The following is a 23,385-nucleotide window of genomic DNA, read 5'->3' on the forward strand; positions in this document are numbered from 1 at the left end:
TCCTCACACTGATCACAGCAATGTCGACCATTGAAACTAATGCCAAACTTTCCGTCTCCACTGAAGACGTGAATAACACTCCTGCTTCTGGACAAGCAAATGGAGGTCTTTCTACTCCTCTTCCTCAGTCTGCCATCGAAGGCTTCGACCGTTGGATCAAGGACTTTCAGAAATATGAGTCTGTCCTGGTTAGTCTGTTTAATTTGCTCACCTCCAGTCCTCTAATTAAACAATCTATAGAATGAAATGGCCAAAGTGACTGCAGATCCCAAGTTTAAGGAGGAACTTGCTACTATCGAGCACTGTCAGTAACTATTGGATATGAACAGCTTATTGACACTCATATACCTTTGGATGGTATCTATCAGGGTTCAAAGTTCTGAATGAGCCTGAGAGGACTGCAGCACTGTATACTCTTCTTCAGAGCTCTACTCAGGACCAGCTTCGTTTCTTCGTTGCTGTTCTGCAACAAATGATCCGACCGGAGGAGCCTAAGGCTGTGCCTAGTAGGTGTACATCTCAATGTGATGTTAGCACATTAATCTAATTAGATTCTCGCAAAGCTCCTGAACCAGCTGCTCAAGTTAAGCCCAAGCTTGGGAAGCTCGCATTCCGTCCCCCTAGCTTGAACATCGATGACCTTGAATCGCCGATCACCCCAACACCGGCTCATGAACAAACTCATCACAGTCTTCTTGCACAGGCGGCATTGAACCGCGAAGCTATTCGCCAGAACACGCCTGCTACGGAGAGCTGGGCCAACATGGTCAATACTCCTTTGATCCCCATGTTCCAAAAGGACGTTGGAAAAGAAGCAAAACCGGCCGCAGGATCTACCAATTCACTGCCCGGCTTCTCGGGAATCAATCCTTATACTTTGAATATGCTTGCCAACGCCGGTCTTTCAGCTGAAGCCCAAGTCCTTGCCGCTCAGTTGGTCATGAGCGGTCTCGTTCAACCCACTGGTCTTGCTCCTCCTTCTTCGGCGAAGCCTAAAAAGGCACAAGGACCTACTAACTGGAGAACTCCGACAAGTGCTCGTTATCCTGCCAGCGCTCTCAGGAGCAGTGGCTTGCGTCCTAGTAGCGGTTTGAAGAGCGCTGGCCTGAAGAGTAGCGGTCTAGGACCCACTCCTGCTACGCCACTGAGCGCCGTTGATTCTCCTCGTGAAGAGGAATTCGAGCCTGAGATGCTCAACGACATCCCGACTTGGTTGAGAAGTCTCCGCCTACACAAATATACTTCAGCCTTTGATGGACTTACCTGGCAAGAGATGGTTGTTCTTGATGATGCAACTTTGGAAGCTAAAGGGGTAGCAGCTCTCGGTGCCCGCAGGCGCCTGCTGAGGACCTTTGAACACGTCAGAAAGAGGATGGGAATGGACGAACCAACTAGTGCCACTCCCACAACAAGCGCGATTCCGACAGGGGCGGCCTTTGCGGCGGCCCCTGAAGTTGATCGCGTTCCCCACAGTGCACTCCCTCGGTCGAAATTGTCGATCAATTCGCCTATCTTCACTCCGTCCTGGGACTCCTCCAAAGTCCCGAACAGTGCAACGCCCACCGTGTCTGCTACCGAACCTCCTGCCACTACCACTGAAAGTGTCGTAGTTGCTAGTAGTTCCCCAGCCTAGGAGAACCTCACTGTACTATATACTTTCATCTTTCTGGCCTGGCACGATGTACAATGTATAGCAATGTGATGTGAGTCTGGTAGTTAGTACCAGGTTAGTACTGTAGCTCAATATATATAACTGTTCTGCGGAAATGGAATAAATCATTAATTCATGAACCACATAAGACCACAGATACTTACTGTACCTGCCACAGCTACCACTTTGCACCCTAAAATCGGTCAAAAACGATCGATCCGTTCAGACTTGTTCAGACCAAGACCATCGAATCCACCAATAATACATACGGAGTTACTAAATTTAGGCATCTACAAGTTGATTGCAATCGACAACCTTCGACAACCCACTTCAACGTTCAATATGAACCCAACTTCAGTTGGAGCCAACTTCACTAATTTTGAACCACCTGCCATTCCTTACTTTCTTCAATGGTTGGCTTCTATGAAATAGTATTCCAGAGCTACCTTAAAGGTGTCTACGTGTCGATGCAGTGTGTGTATCTCCGGTTTCAAGTGGAGTGGCAAGTTACCTGACATATGAGTAAGGTATAGGCCCGATCGACATCGCGGTTACTGGAGAACAGAGGGATTGCGGAATCGAGCACTCAAACCCTTCTTAGACCTTAGTCTGGCACGCGCTGGAGTATTATGCACATCATGTTGCTTACGAAAATGTCGTGTTCTCATTTCCACGACGGTAGGCAGGCATATGTGAGATTAATCAGATAAAAACTGGAGGAAAATACACGCAGGTCAAATCCGGATGACAGGGAATTCGCGTTGCCTTCATATGGGTATCATCGGCGATATGAAATGATTATTTTCGCCATAAAGAGATCACAGGCACGAATACCAAATTCTGAAGTGCAAGGAAAGATCAGACGCATCCTTTACCATCTAATCTCTTGTCCGCTCCGTCAACCACATCCACGATGCCTAACGAAACCGACAATTTTGACCCGCTCTCCCTTGCTATTGCGCCTCCACCTGACGAAACACCAGAGGAACGAATAGTTCGAGAACTCGCGGAGAGAGAGGCCGTGTTGCGGAGCCGCGAAATCGATGCAGAACTGAAAGCGGCGAAGGTTGCGATGAAGCGTTATAAAAACGCTATAAAAATACTTGTGTTAGGTCAAAGTTTGAGTGGTAAGTCGCAGCTTTCACTACCGTGCTACTTTCCTAACAGTTGCGATATGTACCAGGCAAGTCAACTACAATCAAAAGTAAGTATCGTACAATCATATGATTTATATATTTATTATGATATTGGTAGACTTTCAGAGGAAATATGCCCAGAAAGCATGGGCAGATGAGCGCGCGACATGGAAGGCCATCATACTATTTAATCTAGTTCGGTCTGTGAACATCATGATCGATGCCTTGAATCGCGCGCCGGTTTACGATCCTCAGAAACAGGCTGCCTCTCCCATAATTGCCCTCGGGGGTGCTCTTCTAGCCGAAAGACATCAAAGCATAATCCTTCGCCTAGCTCCACTACGGGAAGTCGAAAAGGATTTGAAGCTTTTCCTAGGCGCAGGCGCAACTGAGGTCGAAGCCCAAACCTATACCACCCCAAATGAACAGAACCAGGTCATGTTCGAATTCAAGAAAAGTAATACGCAAGAGTTCTGTGTGCGGTCATCTTCGGGTTGGAGGGGCGTCATTGACCGAATCAAAACTTCCCAGAATGGGAAAGAATCGCAGGTTCATCGGGTAGTTTCTCAAGTAGTTGACAGTTGCAAAGCAGACATCCTATGGCTTTGGAAGGATCCAGTGACGCAGAGTATTCTTCACAGTCAAAGACTAAGACTAGAAGATTCTCCTGGATTGTAGGTTTCTCGCATTTTGGTTCATCGATGACTCTCACTGTGTCTTTAGTTTTATCGATGATATCGATAGGATCGTTGCTACCGATTATGAACCATCCGATCACGACATCATGCGCGCTCGTTTGCGAACGACAGGCGTTCAAGAACATCACTTCATGCTCGACCGAAGTAATAATCTTTCGGTTTTTTGATATATGCAAATCTAATGCGCTATCATTTCAGCCAATGGAACAAAGCTCGACTGGATTATGTATGACGTAGCAGGTAAGGGACCCCTTTACGGATTACTGCTGGATGTTAAAATAGGATTTTTCAGGAATTCGCACTTCAGTGAGCTTTGATTGCTTCCTCAACTTTACCCAAATTCATGTCCTTCATTAGCGAGCAGCTTGGGTTCCATACTTCAAAGAAGTGACCGGGCTCTTGTTTTTGGCTCCAATTTCCGCGTTCAATGAGCGTCTGGAAGAAGACACTAGTATATTCAGGCTAGAAGACACCTTTATGCTGTGGAAAACTCTATGTGGCAACAAACTTTTGTCCAGAGTTCAACTTGTACGTTCTATCTCTTTTTATTGATTTCAACATATAACGTGATACCTATTTAGATCTTGTTTTTGAACAAAACCGATTTATTGAGGAAGAAACTTGAACAAGGTATCCTGGTCAAAAAATATATGCCTGAATTCGATAAAGAAAATACCTATGAAAACGTGGCGACATGTAGGTCATCTCGAATGTTTTGATTGAACACATACATGATAGCGATGGTATTCCCATAGGGTTCCGTAAAATCTTTAAGAAGTATTTCATTCAGCATTCAGAACCGGGGCGTTCGTTTATATCCCATTTTACATCCGTCATAGTGCGTTTCTACATGTTGTTTTGAAATTTGATACCACCGTCCACTAACCTGGTATGAAGGATACGGAAGCGACCTCTGTGACATTAATTGCCGGTAAGTTCTAGTAACGAATTAGTCATAGATATGCCCTCAGAAGTTCATTTTCCTTCGTTCTATAGTTCAGTCAGCGATTTTACAGCACGATATGGCCGAAGTTGGTCTCCTGTAGATGAAAATACCACCCAATTCCATTCACATACAAAAACTAGTTGGTAGGAGTATAGCATCAACCTTAGTCATTATCCCTATTTTATTTTATTTGTTTGTTTTCTGTGCTGTACTCTCAATGGAAGTCCAACTGTTGCACAGGGTTCCTGGAAAATATCCTATATCCTAACAACTACACTGTGATCTGGATGTAGGGCTTATGTTATACAGTGATACAAGCATTGTTCGAGATAAACATATGGTAAGTATGCGTACATTCTTCACAGATCAGAATGTTCCTTTGGAATGTCTGTGCGTTTATCGTACAGGTCGAACACAGCGGATGTGCCGGCTGCCTGTAGTTCTAGAGCAACCTTTTCTGCACCTTCGTATACCCGTAACAGATTACCACCGGTCAATCCGGCAAGTTCGTATTTATTCCAACCACGACTGTAGAGTTCAGCAATCTAATTTAAAAGAGAAATATTAGTCAAACGGCTTAAGAAGGATTGAAAGTCACCAACTAATGCCGGGTACTTGGAGACGTCCTCAAGTCCCTCTGGGACATCGCCAATGCCGTCGAAATCGCTGCCTAGACCAACACTGCAAGATGGTCAGTTCGTTTGACATACATCAGGGGGCACAGTATGTGTATACGCACTGTTGCTTTCCAGCCACTCGTGCAATATGATCAACGTGATCGGCTACGGCCTTGACGGTTGCATTATTTGGTTCTGCAACAAAAAAGGGTGCAAAATTGACCTTGTGAAGACTTTCTGATTATTACACACGCATTTCTAACCGTTTTTTTAATCACTCACCATTACTACAGCATCCTTCTTTCCTTCTTCACGTCCGATGAGTTCTAAAACATCATCTGGGACATTTCGTGGGACATCGTGCACAGCACGCGCAGATGAATGCGACCAGATGACGGGCGCTTTTGAGTGAGAAATGGCTTGCTTAGCTGTTGCATCCGAGGTGTGCGAAAGGTCAACGAGGACGCCCAAGCGGTTCATCTCGTCGATTAAAGATCTCCCGAGGTTACTGGATTGGAGTGTAAGGGTAAGCATCGAACTTTACATCACACCTGAACGGGACAACACACCTCAGTCCCCCATGGAGCGGGATCATGCCCGAAAAAAACCCGCAAGAGTCCGCGAACGCATTATGGCAGGTATGTGTGAGTGTAACATAGCGAACGCCGAGTGCATGATATTGTCGAAGTACTGCTATAGAGTTTCCAAGTTGATGTCCACTGTAAATGACAAGATTGCGAATAAATTTGAGAACCCCCTTCTGAGAAATACATATTAGTACGTACCCTTCGACACCCAGAAGGCTGGCTATTCTTCCTCCGATAATGGCTTTTCTAATATCTTCCGTATTGAGGGCTAGAGCAAATGTCTAAGAAGACCGGTGTTTATTTTGAACTCAATGTAAATTTCGAACAAATCAAGGAAAAGGAGACCAACATCAGGGTACTTGTTGATTAGTATTTTCGAAATATCAATCTGCTCTAGGGTATCCCTGTAAAGATATGCACAATGAGTGAATACTTCTATTATGACAGGCATCGAATGGATAAGCACCGAACACGCCATGTTCCTCCGAGGAAGTCCTTGCCTTCCAGGTCTGGGTCGGGGCAAGAGACATATACAGACCTGTAAAGAAGATACATATAATTTCCGGGACTTGAGAACGATATGGTATCCCAAACTCACCAGAAAAAACCACCAACCTTCCCTTTCCTTAACCGAGGAATATCAACATGTCCAGGCATCTCAGACTCAAGGTCAACTGCAGACGCATTGTTGGCATATTGGGCGCGAACGAGAATGGGTAAATCTTCAAAGTCATAACTCAGATGTCGAATTTCAGTGAGTTGAAGACGAGGTGTATCCTCTCACCAATGTGGCCATCCTATGACATCAACAAGCATATGTATAGCACGTTAGCACGTTTCGGTTAAAAACAATACCAAGAACACGCACAATAACAGGGGCTTTGTCTAGAATGGCCAAAGCAGCCAGCATGGGGTCCTTAGGGAGCTTTCCCAACCACGGTGCAAATGCATCTCCAAACACCCTCTCGAATCCGACCAGAAGAATAACAGCAATAACGAACAACAGAGTCAATGTACCCCAAACCACACCGCGTACTTTGGGGTTAGACTCGCAGGCAGTGGGAGCCTGGTTCTCGGTGTCCTGGTCCCGCCGACCAGAGAGTAGGCGCGTGTTCTCAGACGGGTGGCCGTTGGACGTCATGATAGTAGAAGGAAGAACTCGTTGGGCTGCAGTCAGCAGAAGCAGCTTCGCAGCAGACTTCGTAAATCTACCAGCCGCGTTTTTGCCCTCGTGTTTGGATTTTTTGTTTCGCTTCCACCAATGCCCTCTGGATGCGTCAGAGTTAGATGAACTGGAGCTGGAAGAAGAGCTGCTGCTGCTGCTGCTCGAGGATCGTGACCCGCGTGCCATAAATAGCCCTCTTGTGAAGTTGAATCGACAGACGTGAACTTACCAATCACCTCAACTCATTCCTCAGCTCCAGTGGTGCCAAGAAAAGGCGCGTGCCATGCGTTGTCGTCAGGTCGTGCGAGATGATTTAGTCGATTGCACAATAACTCGCCACCGTTATCACACGTATTGCTTCCAGGAGAGTACAAGTGTTACAGGTTCCATAGTAGAATAAATTCAATTTCTAAAATACATTTGTCCCACCCATAATGTGACACAAGAACAGGGTAATAGATAGATAAGAAATGCAAAGAAGAAAGCGAGATGTGTGGATGCAATGGAAAAACTAGCGACTATCGAAATGGCGTTCTACTTTTCGTTTGGACCAAAACCTGAACACATTTAGGCCTTGACCTTTCCGATCACAGAGTCAGCCGCATATCGAGGAATAACCTTGGGATCATGCAGCATGTTGAACTCCTCGGTGGCATCGCGACCAGCGTACAGGAGAATTGCCTTCTCGCCTCCAGGGTGATCAGGAAGGAACTAAATAGCATTCGTCAGTGAGCTGGTTCTTGAAAGCGAGAAACGACAAAAAAAACCAACCTTGGTAACGTCAAGGACCTGACCGTCAATGATGACCCACACATCATCCTTCTTGTTGTGCTTAGCAACCTCGGCCACAGTGTATTCTCCCGAGGCAGTAGCAGCGGGTGCAGCGGCGGGTGCTGATGGAGCAGGAGCAGCGGCAGGGGCAGCTGATGATGATCCGAGCTGTCCTGCAAGGGCACCCAATCGTCCGCCAGCCTTCTTGATGGCAGCAGATGTTGTCTGGAGCTGGTAGGCAGCGGCAGAGTCACCAGACACCCGCCCGAAGACGACACATCCGAGCAATGAGGAACCACCGAGACGGTTAGCACCGTGCACACCTCCAGCAACCTCACCAGCAGCGAAGAGACCAGGGATGGGCTTGCCACTCTTGTCGATGACGCGGGATTCAGGGTCGATCTCGAGACCACCCATGGTGTAGTGGAGAACGGGAGTCATGATGGCGACGTGGAAGAAGTCGTCGAATTTCCATTCACCTTGGAAGAACTAGATACAAAGCTGCAATAAGAAACTTGATGTTGAAATTAATATAAAACAACAAACCTTCTTGCCGAAGGGGTCTTTCTTGGTGCGCACGCTCTGGTTGTAGTCCTCGAACGTCTTCTTGAGAACGTCGGGAGAGAGACCAAACTCCTTGGCGAGAGCTTCACCAGAATCGAAACGCTTCATGAGGCCACGACCAACGTAGTGCTTGCAGTGCCATTCAATTTCCTTCGAGGCAGAGCCGTTGAGAACAAGGCGGATGGGGTACTAGAATTAAAACATTAGGATGGCTATTTTTAACCGTCACAACATCCAGACAAACCTTGCCGTTCTCCCAGATTTTGCCAGTGACGTAGTCACGATGTTGGAGCTCATCAACGAAACGCTTGCCAGTGTTGTCGAGGAGAAGACCACCAACACCACGGAGAGCCTCAGCAGCCAAGAATTTGACCTGAGCTTGGGGGTCTTTGGGGTCGACCAATCCAGTAGGGTGAACTTGAACCTTCTCGAGGTCAATGGCGCTAGCACCAATAGCCATGGCAATCTTCTGTCCATCACCAGTGCAGTGGTCTCCGTTGGTGGTGGGGAGGTTGTAGTACTCAGGACGATGCTTCTTGAGAAGCGAGTCTTCTGAGAAATCGGCAGCGTATCCTCCGGTAGCAAGGATAACGGGACCGTAAGCGCTCTCGGTCTTGCCAGCGTGCTGGTACTCGACACCAACAACAGCACCAGACTCGTCCTTGACGAGCTTCGTGACACGGGCCTTCTTGATGATCTTCACTCGCTCAGGGTCGCTGACGGCGAGATCTTCAAGACGCTCCATTTGAGCATATGTGATAACCTGAAAAAAAAAGTTATGAGAACACACGCAAAGATGGAAATAGAGCGGAAAGCCGAAGAACAAAAATAACACACCATTCCGGGGAACTGGGCATCTCCACGATGTGTGCGGGGTTGGCTGTGGCCACCGAGACGGGAGACTTTGGACAGGTCGAGACCGAACTTGCTCTGCAGCCAGTTGACGGCATCACCAGAGCGGCCAGTGAGGACGTGAATGAGATCGTCACGAGCAAGGTCGCGAGCCTACACAAATGTGATTAGCCTTTTGTGTGAGCACAGAACGCGACGCAAGACATACGGATTTCTTAGTATCCTCGAAGAAGATCTTGGCTGAATCAGGAATATTCAGATCCTTCTGGGTGTTGGTTCCAGCACCGTTGATACCGGAAGTGGCCTTGGTAGAGTTGCCACCCATGAAACTAGAAGAAAAAAGATGAGAGGAAAGCTGGTCGAAAGGGGGCGATGGATGCTTACCCTTGCTTGTCGAGAAGCAAGACATTGGCGCCGCGCTCAAGAAGAGTGTGTGCAGCGGAGAGACCTGCGAGACCACCTCCGACGACGATAACTTGGGCCATTTGGATTATGATTAAAAAGGAGTAGTGGCTGGGGAGATGGTGGTGGGGAGTAAAGGATTGGTACGAGCGGGAGAACTGATTCTTATAGCCATTCGCATCACGGGGTATTCAGTTCCGGAGAGCGCACACATGTGAAATTTAGCACAACTCGACATATTCGGTCTGCCCCCGTCCTCCGGCCGGACCAATATAGCAACCCCCCCGGCATGCAGCATACCCGTTGTGCCCTATGTACAGCGTCTATTCCAGCGTATGTCCCCGCCTTTCCACTAGCTAGCTCTTCCAGCGGAAATCCGAGACCTTGACGGAGGAAGAGTGGCACTTCAAAGCTCCAATGCGGTGTTAACAAGAACCCGTCCCGGAGAGATATCCTTGTTCCGTACACCCACTAAAATTTTTGTCAAGCATTTCCTTGGGACGTAAACTGTCCGAAATACTCTAACAAGAGCGTATTACCCCAGGAACTAATGTTATCCAATAGGGATCTCCGTATTGCACTATTTCATCATAGTGACCGGCTTAATATTCGCGACCTATTCATATTCACCTGCTCAAATCGCATTCCCTGGCCAGACCTTTCTATAGGGTGTAGTTGGTGCCACCGCGGATAGGTGTCTATCATTCTAGGGTATTATATATATTACATATATATCATGATTCATCTTTGGCCACGGCTGCTCTGATGACTTGACAGCATCGCTCGACCGCCTCTGACATAGATATGTTCAAACTCTCCAACAGGACGAGGCCCTCCACCTTGTTCGTAGGCTTACCATGCTCTACGTCGCCATCCTCGAATACGTCCTTGTTAGCCTCGACATACGCCGGGTATACGATGTCTTCCCAATAACCTGGGGGGTCCCGCCAAAGGGAACCCTCTGGGTCGGATTGGACTCCAGGAGACGGCATCCAGGAGAACAACGCGGGGTAATTCGCCAAGAGGACACGATACATGCGACCGATTGGGGTAATTGCCGAAGTCGCATTGCGGGGGTAAAAATGGAATGAAAAAGAGAGTGAAAATTGTTAGCTGTGCCCGAGAAACCGAGAGGACAAATGGTTGAATAAGAAATTTGTTACCTGCTGTATGATAACCATGTCTTTCGTGGCGTCGTTTTCTGAGAACATCATGGGGGACACGCAACATGATGCGAACGTCTAGTTGCTCTATAACCTCCTGTGATCAAAATTCGTGAGTCGTCAAAAACACGGGCCAATGGAATTTGTAGTGTTGCACATGGAAAAACTTACTTTGTGCCAGTATAACAGGAAACCATCTACCAAACCCCAGACAATACGCTCACCATCAGCCGCCTCTATATCCCTCTTGATCTTCTCGAACTCGGCGATCCACTTGTCTCGGACGGAGGCGTCGACACTGATCTCCTTCTGCTCGTTGAGGTGGTCGTGACTCCGATGGTCAGGGGGGATCTGACCAGTCTGTTTGACCTTGTGCAGAAACTGGATGAGGCGAGGCCAGGTTATGGCACCCGCAGGAGCATCCCAATCCTGGACATTATGGACAGGATGGAAGGGGACGAGTTCCTGAGGCTGGGGAAGGTGACCTATATGAGCAAGGGGCAATCCGACAGAGGAACACAACGCACAGGTGCGAAATCCTGCGAAGGACAAGAATGAGAGGGAGGGACAGGGGGATAAGAAGGGGCCGTACGTCCTGGTGTATGATGACACTGTCTGGCAAGATGCGGTTAAGATGTTTGGCGAGGGTTGTCTTGCCCGAGCAAGTTGCACCGCTATGTGGTGGATTAGATATATGTCACGGATGAATGTTGGAAATCCAACATACCCCACACCAATCAGAATCACTCTGGTCATTGTTGCAATCCAACTCATACTATCAGTCACAATCAATACCAGGGGACGGTCACGTGTCTCTCTCGCCATACGTCATTGCCATGCGTCATAGGGGCGCGCAGAGAGACTTATAAGACAGCGTCTGTGGACAAAGAATCCAGTCAATCATGTATCGCACACAAGCCATCCGCATTGCCCGTCTTTCTTTAACTGTAAGTCTCTTTTCCTCTCTCTCTCTCCAGCACCCGCTCATTTTCCCCAGTCTACTCGCGCATATGCAACCCCACCTCCGCCACCCGCAGGTCAGCCTGCCCCAAATCCCATGCCTCCCAAATCAGACAACACCTTGATGTACACCGCCCTGGGCCTGGCCGCCGCTGGAGGTGCTTACATGTATTTCAAAAACCCAGACGAGGTCAACGACCTCAAGGCAAAGGCAAAGCAAGACGAAGAGATCCTCAAGCACAAGAGTAAAGACGCCCTCGAGGACGCCAAAGCTCGCGCAAACGAGTCCTATCAACGGGGAGAGGCAAAGGTCGACAGACTCAAGGTGATCTGAACCGCCGTCTCTTACTGCCGTGCCGTGACTGACATTTGGTGTAGGCCGAGGGAAAGGAGAACATCGACTCGTTCCGTAGTTCTGTTACAGATACACGCGGGAGAAGCATAGGGGAAGACCTCGAGGCCAAACTAAACTCGGCCAAGGGTGCTACCCAGGATAGCTTGACACGAGCGCGTGAATCGACTGAAAAACTGTACGATGACGCCCGCACTACCACCAAGGACGGTTTGACAAGAGCCCGCGATTCAACAGAGCATCTCTACAACGATGCTCGTGCCACTGCTGAACAAAAGGCTGCCGACGCCCGTCAAGAGGCTGAGAAAAAGTCTGAACAGGCAAAGGCTGGTTGGTCCAATTGGTTGGGGTGGGGAAAATCCGAAGTCGAGGCCGGTGCGAATAAAGTAGAGAACGAGAGCGATCGTTTGAAGAGAGAAGCCGCACAAAAGGTTGCCAATGCTGCTGGTGACGTGAAGAGAAGAGCTGAGAAGCACACCTGATATGGCATTGCAATGCTCAACGGACATTCATTTGTATTATCACTGTATAGTATTTTAGTAGTTGCTCTATTTAACGTGAACTTTGCTTTAATTCATCGATTAGCGACGGGGAACCTGGCTGTAGGTAAATCGAGGATGATGGATTGTCACTAGGCCGACATGAAGAAAAGCCTGAGAAACATTGAGTACTGGAGCAAAGCGACACATGATCTCACCTTTTATCTAGGCGACGAGTCAGTGTCAATATTCAAGGACTGGATTCCGAGCACATGTCTAGTCAACAAAGAAGCACATTATAATTTTCCAGTTTACAGACTGGGCAAATCGACTTTGCAGCAACTCTGCTGGAGATTTGTTCTCGGAAAATGATGGCAGGGAGGAAAGAGGCTTGGGAGCCGTCTGTCTTTCCAAATTCTCACGGCAACATACATCTGTGTTCTCTTGCCATCATCCATGTACCCTCAGGTACCGCCTCCGTGGCTTCTATCGAACAAAACGGTTCAAAACCGGCACGGCTTGCGCCTAGTCCCAAATCTGTGCTCGCTTTATGGCCGTTTGTCCGTCTGACAACGCATCACACGAAAACATGCAACAATCGACAACTGGAGAAGCTTGCCTGCCATTTTAACTGCGAGCTACTTGTCCCTGCCACAAAGACTCGTCTATACCTGGGAAAACTCTAGGCTCCCCTTTCGTACACCTAATAATACAGGGCCACTCCAGATTTTACTTATGACACCTTGACTGGACCCTTTACTTCTTCTCACCTTCTTATTCTTTTCTCTGCTGTAATCCCTCTGCGTTCGTGCTTGGTTCCAACTATAGCCCACTCCGCTCATAAACGCTGCTCCCCGATTTCTGCATACCCCATACTAGTCCTTCCTTTTGCAACAGCTCTTGATCAATGTCCAAATTGTTCCGCAGAAGTTTAGAGGAGGGCGACGAGGATCCCATTGCACTGGCATTGGCCCCTCCAGGGAACGAGACTCCATTGGAGCGCCAGGAGAGGCTGGCGGCTGAAGCGGAGGCCCGGCAACGTTCTGAAGCTATCGATGAAGAGATCAACCGTCAGAGAATGGAGAAGAAAAAGGGTCCAAAATGTATTCGAATACTCCTGCTGGGTGAGTACCATCATAGCGTGTTGATCGACATCACTGACTGACTCTCTCATCATTGTAAAGGCCAAAGTGAATCAGGTAAGAAGATAACCTACATAGCTTGCTTGCCTTATTGAACGTGTTTCCCAGGCAAATCTACAACGCTAAAAAGTACGTTGGTTCGTTGTGGGTATCGCTGTTTGGTTCATTGACAGGAATACAATAGATTTCCAACTGATGAATTCGCCCAAGGTACTTATGGGCTCCGATACGTGTACGGGCTCAATTGCTGATCCAGTCTTTTCATTCCATACGTGCTTTAGGCCTTTCGTCATGAGCGCGCATCATGGCGAGCTGTCGTTCAACTGAATGTCGTTCGTTCTGTCAGACTAATTCTTGACACCATCACCGAAGCCCAAGCTGCCTCCAACCCTTCCTCCCCTTCATCAGCTATGCTGGCCATTCCTCGACAGCGCACCGAGTCCATAGAATCTGGATCAGTGCAAATTCGATTCAATCCTGAACTTCTCAAGTTGAAAATGCGACTCCTTCCATTGCAGCAAGTGGAAGAAGCACTACTGCGCAAAATGACGCCTGCTGGATCAGCCGAATTCGAAGCAACTCACCTCTCCCCTGCAACCAATCTTCCATATAGTTCGCGCGCGGGCAAGTTTAAAGAGATCGCTATCAACTCGACTGCTCAATGGAAAGGTGCATTTGGGCGATTAATGGCAACTGCGAGGGCCAGCATGGATAGTGCGGCTGATATCGACTTCGAAGACCCTAAGGATCCTGGAGTTATTTTGCATGCTTGTGCTGAGGATATCATTCAGTTATGGAATGATCCGACAGTCAAGGAACTTCTCAAGGCGAAAAAAATTCGCCTGGAGAGCATGGCTGGATTGTATGTTTCTTACTTTTTTGCTTGTAACTCCCGTTCTAAAATTGTACGCACTAGCTTCCTAGACTCTATACCTCGTATCACCGCTCTACGATATGTGCCAACTGACGGTATGTTACGCAATTGAAGTTGCATAGAACGTTGATTTCATTAATATCTTACGACTAGACGATATTTTAAGGGCAAGGTTAAAGACACTAGGGGTATCTGAACACCGCTTTAAATTAAAATCTGGTCAGTTCTACACAATCTTCGGTAAAATGCACATATTCTCAAATGGACTGTATAAGGAAATATGCTACATCATGACTGGAGAATATTCGATGTTGGCGGCGCACGTTCCAAGGTTTGTGCTATATTTTAGTTGTCTAATTTTCACACTCATCGATAATTTTATCTGTTGCGCTTTTAGCGAGGTGAGCCGACTGTCTGTCTTGCATTATGCTTTGGTTCTAAACCTATCCGTGACAGAGGCATGGGTGCCATATTTCGATGACATTGACGCCATCATCTTCCTTGCACCTATATCAGGCTTTGATGAAGTAAGTGGCGGCTGATATGAGCTTGTCATGTTGGTAACCTCTTTTGAAAAGGTTCTGTTAGAGGATCCTGCGGTGAATAAATTGGTCAGTGAATGTGTGTTCATTCTCTAAATACGATTGTTTACGCTATTCATTTGCAGGAGGATTCATTGTTGCTGTGGAGGCGTATCGTGATAAATCCGATTTTGAAGAACACTCAATTGATATTGTTCCTCAACAAAACTGACCTTTTGAAAGGTAAATTCATATATACGACTAACGCGGATCTTTTTGTGACCTTGTTGTTCTAGCTAAACTTGATTCTGGAATTCAGTTTGGTCATTATGTTACAACATATGGGAATAAACCAAACGACTATGAATCGACGTCTCGATGTGCGTCAAATTCCAGTCACCTCTTTTTTGATTGATGATCTTGGTAGTAACATAATCCTTCAGATATGAGAAAAAAATTCTGTAAGTTTGGCAAGGATCTGTCGGAACATTATTGACCACAACTGACATATCTGTCAATAGCCAACATATTTACTCAGAATAGCCCGAAATCGCGACTATTTTACGTTCATCTGACTTCTATGACTGTGCATACGCTTTATCTTGATTGATTGAGAAAATTACTAAGCTTTTTCTGATTTTACAGGATTCAAAATCCACCGAAAAAATTTTGATGAATGGTACGTCTCTGGCCTCTTAACAGATTCATTAGATTCTTATGTGCACTCCTGTTGTTCCTAGTCAAAGATATGGTTATTCGAGATATGCTCCAGGAGAGCAGTCTACTTTAGACTTGGTGATTCCGGGATGTTATCTTTTTTATTCATCTCTTTCTATGTCTTGTTTTATTGTGCCCTTCACTATGCCCACTTGTCTAACTTCTGACAGTGGTATAGATAAAGCCTACTGTAATTGTTGTGTAATCGTCGTACAAAGCGAAGGAATTAGTCCTTATGCACTGTGGAGTTGTGTGCTGTATTATACAATTGCCTCCACAAAGTTTGGTTAATCATTTTGATTCATGCTTCATTCACTATAAATTAAATCATCATCTCGCGTCGCCAATCGGGAATGATCACGTGGATTTAGCAACTGCCTGTTGGCACAGTTTTGGCGTCCCCTTCCTCCGACTCCTTTTCTCTCAGACCAACTGGTTGTTGAGTTACGCTAAATCCAAGGCTTGTAAACTTAACTTTTCAACATTCAACGCTTGAAATTTTACATTTCTTGCGGGTCAAAAAAGAGACGTATCCAACCCTACAGGTCTAATTGAATTGGTGTCACACTTTGAGGATTCAACCCAAACTCGCAGAAAGTCGGATCGACTGGGTCACAGGTCCAACATGGACCGTGGCCCAGACTTGGACTTGGACTTCGGGGCTTGACCGAGATAAAATCTCACCGTGGCCCACATATGGCCTTTGTGTAAACCTCCAGTGGACTAGATATGTTCCACATATATTCCTGTTGTTGTACCATGAGTGACAAACATGGAGCTTAAGGGGAACCTGTGGGATGAGTCACCTGATTGGATCAAACTCGAAAACTCAGCCGAAACTCAGCTTGAACTTGGAATATTTGCGGCATATTGAGACTCATTCAACTGCATTTAACATCATTTGTGGTGGTGCATTGCTCAAAAAGATTTAAATGGTTCTCTATCACCAGAAGAATTATTGTTTAGATATTTATGAATATTGACCAAATCTCTAGTGCTTTAAACAATATTAGGGCTCTTCAGAATGATCAATGTTATATCAAATTTATATAGGGAGTTACTTGGATTACTTAGAAAATTAATGCCATAGTACCATGCTAGTTTATAATGAGTTAGAGAAGCTACTTAATCCAATTTTTTAAATTCAGTGGTAATTTACTGGTTATTTATCAGATTCTGTCAGCTGTGGCACAAACACAATGGCAATGACGGGCAAAGGTAACACTAAAATAACACCTACGATGGACCTTGCCTTGGACCTTGGGAAAATCTGACAAATATTCCCAGATTCATGTGAGGGCCAAGTCCAGGTCCAGGTCCAGGTCCATTTGGCCCTCGCTCCCAGTCGATCCGACGCTCTCCAAACTCGAGGCTTGACTGGACCGATTTTAACCAATTTCGACAAAGCCTCTAGCACTGATGTCTGATGTATTATCCAACTTCGGCTGTCTCGATGAACTCACCCAAGTAATCTATCAAAGCATTTATAAATTTGTCGTTTTGTCCACAGTCACCGACGATAAGTGGAATATCTTTATTGGACTTTCCGGGACACAAGGTCGGTGGTGGCGTGGATGCTGGACAGAGGACGATATTCATCGAATTTTTGTCTGTGTCGTCTTTTTATTTTTTCTCCGCCACGGTGAATAGATCATGCTCATGTGTATACATAGGGCTCCAAATCGTCGGACAAACTTCTCGAGTCCTTCGCCGAAAAGTTAGCGGAGGCGTTCATTGAAGGTGAAATGTGTATCAGTGACTGGAGTCCCGACAAAGGCGCGGACATCAAGGTAGACCAAATGACCAATCTTCTGAGCCTTTCTTTGAATCTTGTCTTGGTCTGAATTTACAGTTTACACTTGGCCCTACGTCGAGGAAACCAATGCATGTATCCCTGATTGAGATGTCGCCTGAGGAAGCCGCTGCACACGCAACAACTATATTTATAGAAGTACGTCGCAACAAAATCAAGCTACCAAAAAAGACTAGAGATGTATTTTTCGTTATGAATTTTTTGTGCAGATTGCAGTTCAAGCTCAGTCGAGGAAATGTCGATTATACCCTTCATCTTCAACTGAGCATACACCCCAAACATTTACACCTCCGACGACTGTGCATAATGTCAGCGGGGGGCTCTCTTCAACTTCAAAGCGAAAAGAAACGAGTACGCTGCTGGTTTCAGTTAAAATTTTGACTCATCATTAACCTCATATTGTCACGCAACTCACTTCAAGGTCCGGAGCCCAGGCCCAGGCAAGAAAGCGTGGAACGGTCCCCTCCGAAAACATCTGCAATTAAAGTAACAAAGGATACGAAGCTCCTTAAATCGCATGTAAAGCCGCCTACTAGACCACAACCCGGACCTTCAACGCAAAGTTAGTAGCATACTTTTCTTTTCTTTTCTGAAAACTCATTTTGTTTTAATAAACAGAACCTATTGCACGGGCGCAGAAAGGCGCTTCATTGGCAAACCCCAACAAGAAAGCCCGGACATATAAACCCATTGAGTTCGAAAGTGATGATGAGTGATTCTTTCCTCATGCTACTAATAGTAATTATCGGATCGTCTTTCATTGAATGCTTTCAAAAATTCAATGCGGGCAACGATGTATGGATTACTGTGCTAATAGAGGAGCCACTACCCCTCTATGGTAGACCTGCATAGCTAGATACAGCAAAATATCTAATAAAGCGAAAACACATTCATATTCGGATGACATACGTGCACGTTCGTTATTCATGGTCTCTGCGGCCTCGTGAGCATTTTACATATGGAAAATCTTGGATTATCTCTTCGTTACACCGGTAATACCACGCCGAGTTGAAGAAGGGTGAACCCATCCGGAAGACTACATATTCTCTCAAAAACTGCGGGGAGCATTATTCCGGCGGGGATTGCAACTCTCTGGTACTCTTCGGCTTGTATTGACCTTGAAATTATTGGGGCCTCGTTGGCTTCCAGGAACATAACACAGAGAGGATCATCATTCGGGGATAGCCGAAAGTAAGGCAGAGCTTGGATTTATATAAATCCTCCACCTCGCTTGTTCCACCCCCCTCCTCTGAATCACCACGTTCTTTTCTACAGCCATGTCGTTCGCTGCCAGTCTTTTTGGAACTGGCGAGTCCTCATCTGAGGCCAAAAACGTTGAGTCCATGTTTAAGCAAATCATGGACGTCCTTCATCAAAACGTTGGTCGCGTCGTTACAACAAACAACTCAGTTTACTCATTTCTTCATGAATTCCGCAGCATCGTGATATCAGCGAACTCAGGCATGAGTGCGCAGAGTTGAGAATGGCGAATGCCTCACTGGAAAGACAGGTTCGCGAAGGCCTCCAGGTATGTTATGACACGTTGGAATCCACTAGCGTCTCACATTGTATGACAACCAGTACAACATGTACAACTCTCGTAATGGAACCCCTGGCTTCATGACGCCAGCACCTCCAAGTCCTCAACTCAGGCCTAAACTATCCCCATTCTTAATGCACAGTATACCAGCTATTACTACAACTTCTCCTTCCCCTGAGCACAACTACTATCGACCATCGCCTTTGGGGGATAATACTTTAACAGCATTTCCTTTTGTGAACCGCGACATTCCAGGCTTTTACGTCGTTATTCCCGCCGGTGGTGCTGGAACTCGCCTATGGCCCCTGTCGCGTGAAGGGCACCCCAAATTCCTGTTAGATGTTACTTTGAAGGGGCGGTCGCTCATTCAAGCTACATGGGACCGTCTCATACCGCTTACTTCTGCCGCCAGAACTACCATTGTAGCTGGCCCAGCTCACGTCAAGAGTATTCGTGACCAACTCCCAGACCTTATTCCCGACAACTTATTCTGTGAACCTGGGCCCAAAGACTCTATGGCCGCCATTGGTCTAGCTGCTGCAATTCTCGCCCAGCGGGATCCTGACGCTGTCATCGGATCGTTTGCAGCTGATCATATGATTTCCGGCGACGATGCATTTCTTTCAGCTGTCGCCGAGGCTGTCGAGGTCGCCCGCAAAAATTACCTTGTCACAATTGGTATTGCTCCCTCGCACCCCTCTACCGGATTTGGTTATATCCGCCTCGGCGATAAACTTGCAATGAAGGAGGCGCCAAATGCTAGACTGGTTTCTAGCTTCAAGGAAAAGCCTGATGCCAGGACTGCTGCCCAATATATTGGCACGGGTGCCTATCGCTGGAACGCGGGTATGTTCGTTACGAAGGCGACTGTATTGCTCGATCTTCTTGAAGAATACAAACCCGAGTTGGCGGATGGCCTCAGGAAGATTGCCGCTGCTTGGGATGACGAGTCTCTTCGTGAGACTGTTCTTAGTGAAATTTGGCCTGGTTTGGAGAAAATCCCCATCGATAATGCAGTGGCAGAGCCCGCCGCTGCACAGGGTCGTGTTGCTGTTGTCCCCGCAACGTTTGGTAAGACTCACTCTAATGCCTAACCATGAAAACTCTATTCATTTGTATCGTGTCTAAAGGTTGGGACGATGTCGGTGATTTCTCTTCCCTTGCGGACCTACTACCCGCCGAGGCCAATCAACCCCGTGTCCTTGGAGATCACCATCTCGGTATGTTTTGTATGTCTCTGCTGTTAATGCTCTTCTAATCAACCCCTTTCATTAGTACTTACTGAACAAGTAGCTGGTGGAATTGTTGTGCCCGGCTCTGGACGTCTGATCGCATGTCTAGGTGTCGACGATTTAGTGATTGTGGATATGCCCGATACCCTCCTTGTCACCACCAGAGCTCGATCTCAGGAAGTCAAACGTTTGGTCAAGAAAGCTCGTGATGCCGGATGGAAACAACTTTTGTAAAATATATGGACATTCTTTCGGACAGGTCATTCGTGGTTACCTTTAATGGGATCTTTCGGTCTTTTCAGATATCTAGCTTATTTATATCTTCGTCGATACCAAAATTTCTACAGCTACACAGGGTTGGGAAGAATTCTAATGCCTGTTAATTAATATACTCTCCTGAGATCTTCGCCTAAACATTTGACTTGTCAAGTAGATCTTCTATTAGTGGCCTGTTTTGCTTTCAAAGGTAACATGAAGCAGTGGTCATGTCACAAGTTCCGGGCCGACTTTGTTTATGCGTCATTTCCACTTAAGTCTGGCGTCATTGCTCGCACACGGTTAACCTTCCCGTGATGTCCCAACTTCAAACTGCCTGTCGTTGGCCCTCGTAGTATCCGACTCATGAGTGTATCAACGCACCCCGGACTTTTAGAGTCTCGACATCGACCTCTGAGCTACGGAGCCACGGAAAGACATTCTTTTGCAGACGATGGACACAGCCATACAGAAAGTCGTAGTGGCCTCCACCGAGGATTATCTGCGCGACAGGTGCAAATGATAGCTATCGCAGGGACTATTGGAACTGGCCTATTCCTTGGGACTGGCCGTTCTCTAGCTCAGGGAGGTCCTGCTAGCATGCTAGTATGCTATACCATCGTGGGGTTCATTGTCTATGTGACCCTCTTGTTATTGGGGGAAATGGCGACCCAATATCCGGTGGCGGGGTCTTTCAACGCATATTCAACTCGTTTCTTTTCACCGGCTTATGGTTTTGCTTTGTCGTGGAATTACTGGTTCAATGACGCTGTTTCAGTGGCGTCTGACCTCACAGCCGCCCAGCTTGTACTTCAGTTCTGGTCAATAGAGAACGCTTGGATAATTAGTATAGTTTTCTGGCTCCTTTTAGTCGGTGTAAATGCATTACATGTTGGAGGCTACGGGGAATTAGGTGCGATTTATTTAGTATTCCAAAACTCTGCTTTCTAAATAAGGGGGACTCTAGAATATTGGCTCTCGTCGCTCAAGGTTGCCACTGTTGTTCTTTTCATTATGATTGGCACGCTTGTCAATGTTGGGGTGAATCCTGAACGAAAATTTATTGGATTCGATAATTGGAGAATTCCAGGAGCTCCATTTGTTGGAGGCTTTGGAGGCTTTGCTAGGGTCTTCGTCACAGCTAGCTTTGCTTGTAAGTGTAAACCTAGGCTCTTGATTTGTCAAGCTAATAAAAGTTCTTATTTCTCAGTCGGAGGTACAGAAAGTTTAGGGATAACCGCCGGAGAGACAAAAAATCCGTCGAAGAATATGCCTAGAGTTGTCAACCTTGTGTTCTGGAGGTAAAGTTCCCTACTCTTCTAAATCAGATCCCACTTTAAAACCTCATCAAAATATCAAGGATTATGATCTTCTATATTTTAACAATCTTTATCATAGGCCTCAATGGTGATCCAACCTTTTTTTCTGTTGTAGCGATTCACCGATCATTGACTACTATATCAGTGCCCTGGGATTATCCAAACTTGTCGAACCGTGCTACGACAACTTCTCCTTTCACCATCGTCTTTGTTTCAGCTGGATCATGTGCGCTGCTTTATTGATCTACTCTAACCAGCTCACAATGACAATTACCAAAGCTGTTGCGGCATCCTTCATGAATACTGTCATTCTCACATCTGTATTATCGGCCGGAAATCATGCCCTATTTGCAGGCACCAGAGTTCTTTACGGTGAGCAACTTTCGGGAGAAAGGACTGCATGTATCCTAATCAACAGCAGGACTTGCTGTGACTAGTCCTCCTCAAGCACCACCTATATTTGCAAGGACTACATCCGCCGGTACACCATTACCAGCTCTTTTAATGACGAGCAGCATCAGTGCTCTGTGTTTCCTTAGTAGCTTCATTGGAAACGGCGAACTATGGGGATGGTTGCAGAACATCGTCGGGGTCTCCAACCAGGTTAGTTAGTATCAATTCGATTTCGTAGCAAATTGTATTGATTCATAGAACGTAGATTGCCTGGTTGTCAATTGGATTGTCTAGTTGGAGATTTCGCAAGGCTTGGTTAAGGCAGGGGCGATCTTTTGACGAATTGAAATATAGGGCTTCATGGACATGGCCATGGGGCCCGCCCTTTGTGGTAGGTGCATTCCATAAAAGTCTTTAGTATAACTTTCTTATATTGTAATAGGTTGGAACGGTCTCATTGTTGATCTTAAGTAAATCTTTCCTTTGGTAGTCTTTGGTTGTCGCTGATATGAACTTTTTTCAAGTACAAGGGTGGTCGTCTGTTTTCCCTGTCTTCTCAGCGTCCGACTTTATATCATTCTACATTGAGATACCAGTCATGGTTATCATGCTCATTGCGTGGTTACTATTGAACAGGACCGCACCAGAAACCGCTCAATCGGAAGCACAAATGGCACCAGAATTATCTCAGTTGCTTCCAGATAGCAACAACAATTTAGGTATTAAACCAATGCCTCGTTTATCTGATCTAGTTGACGTCAATGTTGTGGATCTGTACCGAGACGAGTATTTGGAAGTTGAGGGCGATTTTGAAGTGGAAGACAAGGTCACCAAGCGTTTGAATGGAAGATTGGGACATTTATGGAGATTGTACTACTGGATAATTTGAAAGAATAATAAACATACATTTCATTTTACAATCAATCAGGCGATGAACAATCGATATAAGTTCTGCTGGCAGGATTGTATCGATTATCCCTGGTAGCCTTCACTTTTAATGTCCTCCGTTTAGGAAAGCATATAATTTTTGCCGGCCATTGGTCAGAGTTCAATATTATCGAAAGCGTCTTCAACCTGTCCCCGATGAGCTCTCCCGATTCTGCCGTTCTGATTTGACTGTCTAATGTGAACGTCACGGTGATTGATAACAACGTTCCAGCCGGCAAAACGAGTTTGTCCAAGTTGTTCCACTATCGAAACACTGCGATGCTTTCCTAATTCGCAAAAGACGCCCAC

The 23,385-nt window shown here is 46.4% G+C and overlaps 10 protein-coding genes across 10 annotated transcripts; 7 read left to right on the forward strand and 3 right to left on the reverse strand.

Annotated features, from left to right (window-relative positions):
* Positions 1-20: 20 nt before the first annotated feature.
* JR316_0002113 (Protein VTS1) lies at positions 21-1,633 on the forward strand (the record flags this gene model as incomplete). Its single annotated transcript, XM_047887908.1, has 4 exons — positions 21-188; positions 241-304; positions 369-506; positions 552-1,633. 4 exons carry the CDS (start codon positions 21-23, stop codon positions 1,631-1,633), a joined length of 1,452 nt encoding a protein of 483 aa, XP_047752831.1.
* A 931-nt stretch (positions 1,634-2,564) lies between these two features.
* JR316_0002114 (Guanine nucleotide-binding protein alpha-4 subunit) lies at positions 2,565-4,531 on the forward strand (the record flags this gene model as incomplete). Its single annotated transcript, XM_047887909.1, has 11 exons — positions 2,565-2,778; positions 2,835-2,855; positions 2,906-3,461; positions 3,511-3,629; positions 3,684-3,725; positions 3,778-3,791; positions 3,843-4,013; positions 4,067-4,181; positions 4,241-4,323; positions 4,383-4,416; positions 4,482-4,531. The coding sequence occupies 11 exons, from the start codon at positions 2,565-2,567 to the stop codon at positions 4,529-4,531; spliced, it is 1,419 nt and encodes a 472-aa protein (XP_047752832.1).
* A 259-nt stretch (positions 4,532-4,790) lies between these two features.
* Positions 4,791-6,776, reverse strand: JR316_0002115 (Putative dipeptidase; the record flags this gene model as incomplete). Its single annotated transcript, XM_047887910.1, has 10 exons — positions 4,791-4,976; positions 5,034-5,112; positions 5,171-5,271; positions 5,331-5,556; positions 5,618-5,767; positions 5,834-5,916; positions 5,985-6,039; positions 6,102-6,173; positions 6,234-6,412; positions 6,504-6,776. The coding sequence occupies 10 exons, from the start codon at positions 6,774-6,776 to the stop codon at positions 4,791-4,793; spliced, it is 1,404 nt and encodes a 467-aa protein (XP_047752833.1).
* Positions 6,777-7,367: 591 nt separating this feature from the next.
* Positions 7,368-9,472, reverse strand: JR316_0002116 (Fumarate reductase; the record flags this gene model as incomplete). The annotated part of the gene is made up of 7 exons (XM_047887911.1): positions 7,368-7,511; positions 7,572-8,060; positions 8,118-8,324; positions 8,380-8,898; positions 8,973-9,140; positions 9,196-9,316; positions 9,372-9,472. The coding sequence occupies 7 exons, from the start codon at positions 9,470-9,472 to the stop codon at positions 7,368-7,370; spliced, it is 1,749 nt and encodes a 582-aa protein (XP_047752834.1).
* Positions 9,473-10,123: 651 nt separating this feature from the next.
* Positions 10,124-11,308, reverse strand: JR316_0002117 (Nicotinamide riboside kinase; the record flags this gene model as incomplete). Its single annotated transcript, XM_047887912.1, has 5 exons — positions 10,124-10,365; positions 10,553-10,649; positions 10,724-11,023; positions 11,145-11,226; positions 11,280-11,308. The coding sequence occupies 5 exons, from the start codon at positions 11,306-11,308 to the stop codon at positions 10,124-10,126; spliced, it is 750 nt and encodes a 249-aa protein (XP_047752835.1).
* A 146-nt stretch (positions 11,309-11,454) lies between these two features.
* On the forward strand, positions 11,455-12,346 carry JR316_0002118 (uncharacterized protein; the record flags this gene model as incomplete). Its single annotated transcript, XM_047887913.1, has 3 exons — positions 11,455-11,499; positions 11,550-11,837; positions 11,891-12,346. The coding sequence occupies 3 exons, from the start codon at positions 11,455-11,457 to the stop codon at positions 12,344-12,346; spliced, it is 789 nt and encodes a 262-aa protein (XP_047752836.1).
* A 904-nt stretch (positions 12,347-13,250) lies between these two features.
* On the forward strand, positions 13,251-15,670 carry JR316_0002119 (Guanine nucleotide-binding protein alpha-4 subunit; the record flags this gene model as incomplete). Its single annotated transcript, XM_047887914.1, has 15 exons — positions 13,251-13,467; positions 13,528-13,542; positions 13,594-13,614; positions 13,670-13,695; positions 13,767-14,347; positions 14,402-14,454; positions 14,513-14,690; positions 14,757-14,886; positions 14,938-14,970; positions 15,027-15,123; positions 15,177-15,260; positions 15,324-15,341; positions 15,402-15,466; positions 15,526-15,559; positions 15,621-15,670. 15 exons carry the CDS (start codon positions 13,251-13,253, stop codon positions 15,668-15,670), a joined length of 1,602 nt encoding a protein of 533 aa, XP_047752837.1.
* Positions 15,671-17,016: 1,346 nt separating this feature from the next.
* On the forward strand, positions 17,017-18,126 carry JR316_0002120 (uncharacterized protein; the record flags this gene model as incomplete). Its single annotated transcript, XM_047887915.1, has 6 exons — positions 17,017-17,205; positions 17,271-17,387; positions 17,450-17,548; positions 17,620-17,761; positions 17,832-17,972; positions 18,029-18,126. 6 exons carry the CDS (start codon positions 17,017-17,019, stop codon positions 18,124-18,126), a joined length of 786 nt encoding a protein of 261 aa, XP_047752838.1.
* A 561-nt stretch (positions 18,127-18,687) lies between these two features.
* Positions 18,688-20,416, forward strand: JR316_0002121 (Mannose-1-phosphate guanylyltransferase; the record flags this gene model as incomplete). Its single annotated transcript, XM_047887916.1, has 5 exons — positions 18,688-18,789; positions 18,849-18,938; positions 18,992-20,021; positions 20,081-20,170; positions 20,226-20,416. The coding sequence occupies 5 exons, from the start codon at positions 18,688-18,690 to the stop codon at positions 20,414-20,416; spliced, it is 1,503 nt and encodes a 500-aa protein (XP_047752839.1).
* A 684-nt stretch (positions 20,417-21,100) lies between these two features.
* On the forward strand, positions 21,101-23,038 carry JR316_0002122 (putative amino-acid permease PB1C11.02; the record flags this gene model as incomplete). The annotated part of the gene is made up of 10 exons (XM_047887917.1): positions 21,101-21,350; positions 21,405-21,590; positions 21,648-21,738; positions 21,798-21,844; positions 21,902-21,982; positions 22,036-22,128; positions 22,178-22,359; positions 22,415-22,540; positions 22,592-22,619; positions 22,674-23,038. 10 exons carry the CDS (start codon positions 21,101-21,103, stop codon positions 23,036-23,038), a joined length of 1,449 nt encoding a protein of 482 aa, XP_047752840.1.
* Between the last annotated feature and the right edge of the window lie 347 nt (positions 23,039-23,385).

The sequence above is a fragment of the Psilocybe cubensis genome, chromosome 2 (genome assembly GCF_017499595.1).
Source record: "Psilocybe cubensis strain MGC-MH-2018 chromosome 2, whole genome shotgun sequence".
NCBI classification, from domain to species: Eukaryota; Fungi; Basidiomycota; class Agaricomycetes; order Agaricales; family Agrocybaceae; genus Psilocybe; species Psilocybe cubensis.